The sequence below is a fragment of the Vulpes vulpes genome, chromosome 2, assembly GCF_048418805.1.
Source record: "Vulpes vulpes isolate BD-2025 chromosome 2, VulVul3, whole genome shotgun sequence".
NCBI lineage: Eukaryota > Metazoa > Chordata > Mammalia > Carnivora > Canidae > Vulpes > Vulpes vulpes.
This window is the reverse complement of record NC_132781.1, coordinates 102,563,441-102,575,843: the sequence shown is the minus strand read 5'-3', so window position 1 is coordinate 102,575,843 and position 12,403 is coordinate 102,563,441. Positions and strand designations below refer to the sequence as shown.

General features: G+C 37.8%; 1 protein-coding gene across 1 annotated transcript in view; it reads left to right on the top strand.

Moving 5' to 3' along the window:
* Positions 1-12,403, top strand: part of LOC140595961 (uncharacterized) — a 145,733-nt gene that overhangs the window by 106,135 nt on the left and 27,195 nt on the right. The window contains exons 29-32 of the mRNA XM_072742460.1: positions 1,539-1,721; positions 1,809-2,483; positions 4,046-4,129; positions 6,962-7,074. Of these exons, the coding sequence (XP_072598561.1) occupies positions 1,539-1,721; positions 1,809-2,483; positions 4,046-4,129; positions 6,962-7,074 (1,055 nt within the window). The remainder of the gene's footprint in view (positions 1-1,538; positions 1,722-1,808; positions 2,484-4,045; positions 4,130-6,961; positions 7,075-12,403) is intronic.

The following is a 12,403-nucleotide window of genomic DNA, read 5'->3' as shown; positions in this document are numbered from 1 at the left end:
TTCCATAAGCACAAAACTCTTGCTACTAACAACATATGCTTTAGTTTTTGGCAATTCCTTCACCACCTCTATATTCATAGAGAGGTTAGTTTCACACTTGATGAACAGGAGGAAAAGTGTAGCCCATCTTAAGACCTTACTTCAGATGTTAGTCTCCTACTTTTGAGAAGAGTAACAATTTGCTCCAAGTAGCATCTGATTTCATTACAAGGAGCTTTTTTTTTTTTTAAATTTTTTTATTTAGTTATGATAGTCACAGAGAGAGGCAGAGACATAGGCAGAGGGAGAAGCAGGCTCCATGCACCGGGAGCCCGATGTGGGATTCGATCCCGGGTCTTCAGGATCGTGCCCTGGGCCAAAGGCAGGCGCCAAACCACTGCGCCACCCAGGGATCCCTACAAGGAGCTTTATAAATAATCATATGCTGTAATATATACTTACTGGTAATTATTGATAAGTCTTTTGTTCCTAATAAAATAGCTCAGTGTATTTTCCCCTCTTTTGCATCTATTGCCATTTTAAACATCTGAAGAGGAAATAAAATTAGTTGTAGCCACAAATAATCTCATGATTTTTCTAGGAGCTACATAAATTTTACCTTAGTTAGTATTGGCATTTTGAAATATAAGGCTTTTTTTTTCTTTTTAAAAGACTTTCTGGATTCATTTGACAGAGCACAAGCAGGGGGAGTGGAGGCACAGGGAGAGAGAAAGCAGGCTTTTTGCGGAGCAGGGAGCCTGACACGGGACTTGCTCTCAGGATCCGGGGACCATGACCTCAGCCGAAGGCAGAGGCTTAACTGACTGAGCCACCCAGCCACTCCCGAAATACAAGGCTTCTTTTGTATTTAAGATTCAGGCTAGAGAAGTAGCTGCAGTTTGGTGCCAGAACAGTGGTAGTGGGTACAAAGACCTGGGGAATGTCCTGCAGCTCACTTAGTATTTTTAACCTCTTCATTCTGGAATTGTGATAACTAAAAGAGATAATTAATGTATGCAGACATGTTTGTAGTACAATGCCTAGATTTATTAGTTATCAGTAGATAAAATTCTTATAACTGAGTATACAAATGTTAGAAAAGTAGAATACATATGGAATATTCTCAGAACAAAGTGAGGTTAGGAAATTGAATCTGTCCAAATATATGCAGAGCTAAGGGTTTTCCTGTGGACTGTGTTACACATGAGACTTATAAACTCAATTTTAGTGTAGTCAGATGTATTAGTCTTTTCTTTCAAGCCTTCTGCGTTTGTTGTAAACCAGAGAAAGACCTTTCCAATTCTGAGATTCTTAGGATTTTGTCATGATTTCTTTTTCCTTTCATGCATTCATTGCTTTCAATTAAACTTTTGAACTTTGGGGAATTTATGCTTGTATAAAAGTTTGAGGCTTGGATCCAACTTTGTGTTTTTCCAGTTGGATATCCACTTAACTGCAACCTATTCCTTGTATAAACATAGGATATTCTTTGATTTCAGAGAAAATCATGATAATGTCATTTTATTGAGTTCCAGCTAAAAGACTCTTGTTTTACTTAGGTTTCTCCTCCTCATGAAAAAGAAAAAGGTCTGTTACTTGAAAACCGCATGTTGCAAGATGAAATTGCCACGCTAAGAGTGGAAATAGACACAATCAGGAATCAGAAACAGGAAAAGGAAAAGAGGTATCGTGAAGACACTGAAATTAAAAAAGAAAAGAATGACTCCATAAAACTGAATGAGGTAACATTAACAAATACAGTATTCCAATCTAGTGGGCAGCTGAATGTTGTGACAACTGAAAATAACATGCTGACCTCTAAACTGCAGGATGAAAAGCTAAACAGAGAAAGACTGGAAGCAAAACTTCAGTCATACCGAGCTAGACTCGCTACAGCTATACAGGATCACGATCAAAGTCAGGCATCAAAAAGAGACCTAGAACTTGCTTTTCAGAGAGCCAAAGATGAGTGGTCTCATTTACAGGCCAAAATGAACTTTGAGATGTCTAACCTAAAAGAAAACAATGACGTGCTTTCTCAGCAACTTTCTGAAGCCGAAAGTAAACTCAACGTCCTAGAAATTGAGCTCCAGTACACAAGAGATGCTCTCAGAGAAAAGACTTTGGCTTTAGAACATGTACAAAGAAACCCAAAACAAACAGAGGGTCAGAAGAAGGAAATTGAGCAGAAATATCAAAACGAACAAGGCAAAGTGAATGAATACATTGGAAAGCACGAATCCTTAGAAGGCAAATTATCTCAACTACAAAGTGAAAATATGTTGCTCCGAGAGCAACTAGATGATGCCTACAGCAGAGTGGAGTGTAAAGAAAAGACTAGAACTGATCTCGAAGACCAGGTTCAGCTTATTGTAAGAAATCTTCAAGCTGAAAGTGAAAAACGAAGTCGTATACTGCAAGAAAGAAATAAGGAGTTAATCAATGAATGTAAACATTTAATGGAAAGAGTATTTATGTATGAAAAGGAGAAAGAAGAAAGAGAAGTAAGTATTCAGAAAGACAAATAGTTTTCAAGCTTCCTGTTAGAAAATTCAAAGTAATGTTTGGTTATGGCTTATTAGTACTATTTTTTTTTTTTTTGGAGAGAAATAGTACACCTGCACTTAAATGGGAGTGGGGCAGATGGAGAGGGAGAGAGAATCCAAAGTGGGTTCTATGCCCAGTGCAGAGCTCCACTTCATTACCCTGAGATCACGACCTGAATGATTATGGGTCAGTTTTGAATCTAGATGAATATAAAAAAATATAGACCTGTGAGTCAGCATAACTTGTAACCAGCAAATAAAAATTAGACCTGAAAGGTGCTTTAATTTGAATAAAAATGTGCATCATCTATGAGAAACCTCAAGAGGTTAAGTTATACATTGTTAAAGAAAGGAGTCTGATCTTAATAATTTATTGTTAGTACTACTAAAATAGTTTTAATTCTTGTCACCACGTTTTAATACCATTATGAACAGGTAAGTGGAAATGCTCATACCTGAGTGTTTTGACCTTGAGGTTCAAATAAGTGGATTAACTTGACAACTAACTCCAGATTTGTCACATGAACTGAAGTGTAGGTGCTGTATCTCAGTACTTTTCTTTGATAGCTTTTTAAGCATTTTCAGTTAGCATACTTTTATTTTTATTTATGTAAATTTAAATGTTTAGTCTCAAATCATTTATTCTTGTGACCTTTGAACTCTTTAAAGGCATCTACTTTTCACTAAATCATAATTTGGGATAACTGGTGACTTAGCAAAGCTGTATTTGATTTCATCTTCCCACTACGGTTTATAATTTAAGCATTTTTCAAATAATTTGCTCATTTCAAAACTCAAGTAACTACCATTTGGGCTTAAAATTTTCCAATAGAATTGTATCTTTGTGATTTATTAATTTGGCACTGGATCTCTATTTTCAGGCTACTGAGGGAGGGATGGCAGGATTCTTGTATAGCAGGAGTGGAGTGAGCATGAACAGGGGAGGGAGCTCTAGGAGCTGAGGCCAGGAGGGAGGCAGAAGCCAGGTTATGTAGGGGGCTTGAGGGCCATTAGTATGACTTCACTTTTGTTCTGAGATGGTAACCTATTGGAAGGATTTGAGCAGAGGATTGAGTATGCGAAGAACTCGGAAGTTAATTTTAGCCTCTAATAAAAAAGAGAGAAAACATTTCATTAATGTAGGATTTACCACTGCTAGCCTCACCTATATAATACCCATTTCTTTTTGAGACTTCAGCAGGCTAGGAAGCTTTGCAAATTCATCAACAAGGAATGGAGAGTGGGGCTGAAATAATTATCTATGTAACATAATACTGACTAGGCAGGAGGATGACACTTTTTGTGTCTTTAACTGAATTCACTTAACAGCAGTGTGTACACTCTAGGAATAAAAGGTGAGTTGATGTATGTGGTGATAAAGTACATACATTAGAATTATATATTATTAACATAATAATAGGATGATTTCTAAAATCAGTAACAGGAGGTCTTATTAGGTAGTTATGAGAGAACTTCAACAAGAACTGGCTGATGCTTTAAAAAAGCAATCTATGTCACAGGCTTCACCGGAGTTATCACATTATCGTATTAATTTAGAAGATGAAGTACAGGATTTAAAAACATTGGATCAAATCGAAAGTCAGGTATGTATTACATATAACATGTCAACAGTTCATCTGTAGCTGGTTAAATAATATAAAGGGTTTTAGGATGCTAGTTTCCATGGGCCACTTTCTTTTGTATTTTCGTTTCAGTTTAGCATAATTTTAGTGTCTTCACCATGCACTTTTTTTTTTATTAAATTCTGACTTTTCATTCTGCTCTCTGTGTGATATGTTTTTTTCTTATAGCATTTACCCATTCACAGAAATTGAGCGACTTTTTTTTTCCTGCTATACACTTTTTTTAATCATTTATTTATTTATTTGAGAGAGAGAGAGAGAGAGAGAGAGAATGCATGTCCATGCACACTCATGAGTAGGGGGAGGGGCACAGGGAGAGAGAAAGAATCTCCAGGAGATTCCCTGCTGAGTACAGAGCCCCATGCCAGCTTAAACCCACCACCAATGAGATCATGACCTGAGCTGAAATCATGAGTTGGATGCCTAAACCAACTGAGCTACCCAGATGCCCTAAAAACAATGTTCTCTAGTGAAATCTCTATTACCATGATGAGGCGAGCTAGATAAAATCAGAAGATAAGGTTTAATGGAATGTTTCAGACATTGTCTGAACAATGTCTGAAAGACAATGTCACTTCTCATCTTCACTTTTATTGATGGATATACACTCTGTACTGATTTCAGGAAAACTTGTAAAGAAAGGTTACGACTAGTGGAACTGAGGCATTTCCTTCATTTTCTTTTCCTTTTATGTATTTATTTTTAATATATTTATTTATAAGTATTAGAAAATATTTATATTTTTAATATTTATATATTAAAAATGCATGGAAATACTCAGATGATGTATATACAGCCAAAAGTGAGAATTAAGAAAATTATCTGGGTCCTGCCATTGACTCTTTTTAAAAGCTTTATTGAGCTATAAATACACCTACCATACAGTTGACCCATTTAACATGTGTTGTTGTCGCTGAGTATATTTATAGGGTTTTGCAACTATCACTGCCATCAGAACATTTTCATCACCCTGAAAAAAACCCTCAGCTGTTGCCCTTGACCTCCGGCAACCAGAAGTCTACTTCTTGTCTCCATAGAGTTGCCTATTGTGAATGTTTCACATAAAGGGAGTCACACCATGTGTGGTCCTTTGTGACTCGCTTCTTTCACTTCCTGTTTTCAGGGTTCGCCTGTGTTCTAGCATATGTCAGTGCTTCATTTCTTTTTCTGGTTAGACAGTCCTCCATTGTGGGCTAACGCCCTTGTTCATTCATCATTTAATGCACCTTTGGGTTATTTCCACTTTGTGGCCATTAATAATGCTGCTGTGAACATTGATTTAGTTGTTGTCTGGCATCTGTTTGTATTTCTCTGCCATCAGGTTTTATCCTTTAAGTTAATTGGGGTGATTTTACCATCTCTCACCCTTTTTTTTTTTTTACTCATTCTACCCTCTGTCTTTTTAGTTTCCCTTCCTCTTGCCTAATCGTACACTATTGAGTCCTGGCTCATTGTCTCTCATTCTCCATGAGGCTTTTCTGATTATTCTAACTCCCCTGTGAACTTACTTTCTTCACCCGTATTATCTAGTCTGTGCAGACCAGTTTAGTCCTTTATTTTACATTGTTTTTATTTTTTTTTTCATGAGCAATGATTCTGTCTTCCTATGTACAAATGTATCTAAGAGGGAAAATATTTTATGTGTATGGTACCTGTCCTTGCCTAAATTTGAGAATATCTTAACAGTTTTTAGGATAAAATTAAGTACTTTATACCATAGCAGTAATTTCTGATTGAAACACATTGACATAACAAAGCTGTATTCTAAATGTATTTTAAGCAGTTAAGTGTAAACCTGAAAGCATTTAATCCGACCAGACAAAGTGTTCAATCGGAAGCTGGTTTTTTCTGATTTGGAGAACTCTGAGAGGATGTGAAAAAGAGGAATAGCAAGGGTCCAAGGACTGAATGTCAGCGTTTGCTGTCATTTAGAAATGAAATGGGATTAGAGGAGCAGAGGGAAGATGTGGCATTGTTTTCAGCTGCTGCTGAGAAGTAAAGCAGGATCAGGACTTGCAAAAACAGATCCTTGATGATTGTCAAAAATTTTCAGTGGAATTCCAGGATTGAAAGTCAGATTTTAGTGTAGAAGACGCGATGAAAAGATGAATCTGTGCCTGAGATGACACATGAAAGAATGTTCGAGTCCAGTGAAAGGGGAAAAGCAAGATGATCGAAAATGCTGCAAGAGTAAGGAAACGTTTTGATAGAATAGTGGGAAGGCTTGAATTTTATTTAGAGAGAAAAGTGGTCAATAGAAAAGAAGAAATTGAAATCTTGCAGAGAAATGTTTGAAATGCTTGCAGAGAAAAAGAGTATCTCATCCCAAAGTCAGATAATCATCAAAATTATAATGGGGACAGTATGGGAATTTTTCAGAGACTGTATCTTAATAAGCTGTGATCTCACAAAACCCAGAGTATCTTAAGATATTGGTGAAACTGCTTCTAGGACATCTCTAGAAACTCAAATGTAAGTATAGCCACGTTAAAGATTTTTTCATTAATGTGGATTAAAAACCTCTGTCTGTATTTCCCAAGTAAATTTTGGCAATTTAAATTCTAGAAACAAAAATGATGAAAATATAAACTCAGGTGAAGCTGTTTTAACAAACATCCTTATTTTTGAGATTTCTTTTCATTGACATTTGGTTCATAACCTACATTTTATATGTATTTTATAAACCTGTCTAAACACATATTACCCATGGATTCATGAGAAATAGCATTTTATAAAAGAAGAAGGAGTCTCTTGATTTTTGAAACTAATGTTCTTAAAAAATTGTTTCCAAAGTGTGGTGATGAAAAGGAAAACCTAAAGAAATGTATGGAGTTAAAACAGCCTTTGCAGTTCAGGTTGGATCAAGAAGTGAAGAAAAATGAGGAATTACAAAAAGAGAATACTGGGTAAGACTAATATTTCATCACTTTAACCATTAATTAACTAATTTATCTGTAATTGTAGTTTATAAAAACCTAAATAGAAATTCTTGCCAAAATACTACATTTACTCTTCCGTGATTCCTTAAATAATAACAACAATGCCTTTGACATATATTGTCAACTGCGCTTTTCATTGTCCACCGTGAATTATTTCTGCAAGATATCTTTGTTCTTAGGTAATCTTTCCTTTTAATAGTGTTCTTTTCTTAGAGCAGATATCCTAATCTCTAAAAACTTATCTGTGTCATTATATAACAACATCAAAAGTTATCTTGGATTCACTTGTATTTCTTTTTATTTTATATTATTTATTTGAATTCAAATTAACTTATAGTGTAATATTAGTTTCAGAGGTAGAGTTCAGTGATTCATCAGTCTTATATAACACCCAGTGCTCATGCCCTCCTTAATCTCCATCAGGCAGTTACCCCATCCGCCCAATCCCTTCCCCTCCAGCAACCCACAGTTTGTTTTCTAGTATTGAGTGACTTATGGTTTGTGTCCCTTTCTGATTTCATCTTGTTTTACTTTTCCTTCCCTTCCCCTATGCTACTCTGTTTTGTTTCTTAAATTCCACATATGAGTGAAACCGTATGATAATTTTCTTTCTCCAATTGACATATTTTGCTTAACATTATCCCGTCTGGTTCCATCGCATCATTGCAAATGGCAAGAATTCATTTTTCTTTTTTATAAATGTTATATATTTATTCATGAGAGGCACACACACACACACACACACACACACACACACACACACACAGAGTGAGAGATAGAGAGGCAGAGACGTAGGCAAGAGGGAGGAGAAGCAGGCTCAATGCAGAGAGCCCGATGTGGAACTCAATCCCGGGATTCCGGGATCATGCCCTGAGCCAAAGGCCAACTCTCAGCCACTGAGCCACTCAGGGGTCCCAAGATTTCATTATTTATTGGCTGAGTAATATTCTGTTCTCTCACCTCCCTCCCTCTCTCTCTCTCTCTGTCTAATAAATAAATATGATTACTTATTTATTTATATCTACATCACATCTTCTTTATGCATACCTCTTTCAAAGAACATCCATACCTCTCAGGTTGGCTATTGAGGATATTACTGGTATAAACAGGGGGTGCAGGTGCCCCTTCGGATCCCGACCAAAGTGATCTTTGGGATTCATACCTTCTAGTGCAATTTCTGGGTTTTGCATAGGTAGCTCCTTTTTCAACTCTTTGAGGAACCTCTGCTACTGATTTCCAGAGTAGCTGCACCAGGTTGTATTCCCACCAACATCATAAGAGGATCCCCCTTTCTCTGCATTCCCGCCAACATCTGTCATTTCCAGACTTGCTAATTTTGGCCATTATGAAAGGCGTGAGGGGGAAACTCACCGTGGTTTTGATTTGTATTTCTCTGGTGCCAGCTGATGGTGAGCATGTTTTCATGTGTCTGTTGGCCATATGTATGTCTTCTTTGGAGACATGTCCTTTCATTTCTTCTGCCCATTTCTTCATTGGGTTATCTTTCTTTGGGTGTTGACTTTGAATTAGCTCTTTATAGACTTTGCATACCAGCCTTTTATCTGATAAGGCATTTGCAAACACCTTCTCCCATTCTGTCAGTTGTCTTTTGGTTTTGTCAACTGTTCCCTTGCTGTGTAAAAGCTTTTTATCTTGATGAAGTCCCAGTAGGTCATTTTGGCATCTGGTGACATGTCTAGCAAGAAGTTGCTGCAGCCAAGGTCACAGAGGTTGCTGGCTGTGTTGTCCTCTAGGATTTTGATGGATTCCTATCTCACATTTGGGTGTTTCATCCATTTTGAGTCTATTTTTGTGTATGGTGTAAGAAAATGGTCCAGTTTTACTCTTCTACATGTGGTGTCTGATTTTCCCACACCATTTGTTGAAGAGACCACTTTGTCTCCATTGGATTTTCTTTCCAGTATTGTTGAAGAGGAGTTGACCATAGAGTTGAGGGTCTACTTCTGGATTTTCTCTTCTGGGCCATTGATTGACATGTCTGCTTTTGTGCCAGGACCATACTGTCCTGTTGATCACAGCTTTGCAATAGAGCTTGAAGACTGGCTTCTAATGTCACCAGCTTTGGCTATGTTTTTCAACATACTTTTGGCTATTCAGGGCCCTCTAAGGTTCCAAACAAATTTTAGTATTATTTACTCCAGCTGTATGCAAAGATCTTAGGGGCAGCCCAGGTGGCTCAGCGGTATAACTCTGCCTTCAATCCAGGGTGTGATCCGGGAGACCCGGGATCAAGTGCCACGTTGGGCTCCCTGCATGGGGCCTGCTTCTCCCTCTACCTGTGTCTCTGCCTCTGCGTGTGTGTGTGTGTGTGTGTGTGTGTGTGTCTAATGAATAAATAAATAAATAAAATCTTGAAAAAGAAAGAAAAGAAGTTAGCAGTATTTTGATAGAGATTGCATTGAATGTAGAGATTGCTCGAGCTTGCATAGACATTTTAACAATATTTGTTCTTCCAATCCATGAACATGGAATGATTTCAGTTCTTTATGTCTTTCTCAATTTCTTTCCAGAATGTCCTGTCGTCTTCAGAGTACAGATCCTTGTCTCTTTGGGTGGGTTTATTACGAGGTATCTTATGGTGTTTAGTGCAATGGTAAATGGAATCGACTCCTCAGTTTCTCTTTCTTCCATCTCATTGTTAGTGTATAGAAATGCAACTGATTTCTGTGCATGGATTTCCTATCCTGCTGCTTTGCTGAATTCAGGAAAGGGTCCTAGCAATGTTGGGGTGGCATCTTTTGGGTTTTCCACATAGGATATCATGTCCTCTGAGAAAAGTGAGAGTTTGAGTTCTTTTCTGATTTAGACGCCTTATTATTTCTTTTGTTGTCTAATTGCTGAGGCTCTGTCGAACAACACTGGTTGTCCAGAGAGTGGACCTCCCTGTCATGTTCCTGACCTTAGTGGCAAAGCTCTCAGTTTTTCCCCATTAAGAATGGCATCGGGTGTGGGCTTTTCGTAGATGGCTTTTATGATATTGAGATATGCCCCCCCCCTCCCTGCACTGCAAAGAGTATTGATCCGGAAAGGGTGCTGCACTTTGTCAACTGCTTTTTCTGCATCTGTTGAGAGGATCCTATGGTTCTTATCCTTTCTTTTATTACTGTAGTGTATCACATTGTTTCATCTGTGGATGTCGAATCACCCTTGCAGCCCAGGCATAAAACCCACTTGGCCATGGTGAATAATCCTTTAATGTACTGTTGAATCCTCCCAGCCAGTGTCTTGGTGAGAATTTTGGCATCCGTGTTCATCAGGGATATGGGAGTGTAATTCTCCTTTTGGGTGGGGTCTTGGTCTGGTTTTGCGATCAGAGTAATGCTGGCCTCACAGAGAACGCTGGAAGGTTTCCCTTCCATTACTAATTTTTATAAACAGCTCCGAAGAATAGATTAATTCTTCCTGGAATGTGTGGTAGAATTCTCCTGGGAAGCCACCTGGTCCTGGAGTCTTGTTTGTTGGCAGATATTTGATGACTGCTCCCATTTCCTTGCTGGTTATGGGTCTGTTCAGGTTTCCTGTGTCTTCCTGTTTCAGTTTTGATAGGAAGGGATCCATTTCTTCCAGATTGCTTAGTTTGTTGGCATATAGTTGCTCAGACTGTGTTCTTAGAGTTGTCTGTATTTCTCTGGTGCTGGTCGTGATCTGTCTTCTTTCATTCACGATCTTATTTCTTTGGGTCCATTCTCTTTTTGATATGTCTGGCCAGGGGTTTATTGATCTTATTCTGTCAAAGAACCAGCTCCTGATTTCATTGATGTGTTCATTTCATTGATGTGATTAGCCTTTTTTTTATCTCAACTTGATTAGATATCAGTTGTTTTATTTCTCCAGAAAGGCATTCTTTAGTGTCCTCTGTGTGTCTTTTAAGCCCAGCTATTATCTTGATGGTCATTATTCTGAACTCTCGCTCCAGCCTCTTCCTTCTATCCATGCTGATTAGGTCCCGGCAGTCAGTACTGCCTCTCATTCTCTTTGTGGCGGTGAGTTTTTCCATCTTGTCATTCTGTCCAGAGAAGAAGAGATGAGGGAGAGAACAGAATAGAAAAATATCAAGTATGACCCCAGATAAATATATCCTAAACAAACCAGAAGAGACCCAAAGCCAATTTCAAGGTTAACAAAGGAGATCATAGAATTAGAGAGATCAAGAGACCAGAGCAGTACACTGGATCCTATGTGTATTTTGGTGTGTTTGAGAGGAAATTGCATCCCCAAATGATTAAGAGGAAACCTTGTATATATACAAAAATAAAATTAAATACAAGGTAATTCTAGAATGTAAGTGTAAAAATGGAAATTAAAAATCAAAATAAAAAGGATATTATCGGGGATCCGTGAGTGGCGCAGTGCTTTAGAGCCTGCCTTTGGCCCAGGGCACAATCCTGGAGACCCGGGATCGAATCCCACATCCAGCTCCCGGTGCATGGAGCCTGCTTCTCCCTCTGCCTATGTCTCTGCCTATCTCTCTCTCTCTCTCTCTCTCTCTCTCTCTCTCTGACCATCATGAATAAAAAAAAAAAAAAAGGATATTATCACCCAGTTGAACAAAACCGAGCAATATACCATATCCTATGTATATTTTGGTCTGTTTGTTAGAGAAATATATCCCAAAGGAAAAACAAGCAGGACTTACATGTATATAGAAATAAAATTAAGTACGGTGAAATAATAGAATGTAACTCTGAAGGTGAAAGTTAACCAAGACTTGCAGAAAGTGGTCACTTTTCTATTTGTAGAAATGCTGCAATTCTTTCCTTAGATCGCTGGTATTTCACAGGTGTTCAGAATGATTTGAAAACTCTCTGGCTGAATTTCTGGGATCAGACAAAACTATGTTCTCCTCTTGCTCTGCCATCTCTGACTCAAGTGGCTTACATTTTCTTCCTGCATTTTCTAGCTATAAAATATATCATTCATACAAAAATATATGTCTGACTTAATGAAGAATAAAATGAACAATTTCACTACTCAGATTTTTAAAAAAGTCTTTCCGATGTCTCTGAAGCTCCCACCTGGCTTCCTTTCTGCTTATTTGCTGAGTATTTAAGTGTTGCTCTGATCCGCCAAAACTTTTCTGTCATTTAACTTTGTTTCTCTGCATTGTTTGGCATCCTTCACTTTCCTAAGAGTGTACTAGCCAAGGTATTAGATTTTTGTTTAAAACAGTCTCATAGGCCATCATCATACATTCTCTCTCTGCTGATTTCCTTTCTTCTAAAGCTCTGCCTCTTCCTTCTTCCTCTGAATTCAAACTTTATAAATATTTTTCTTT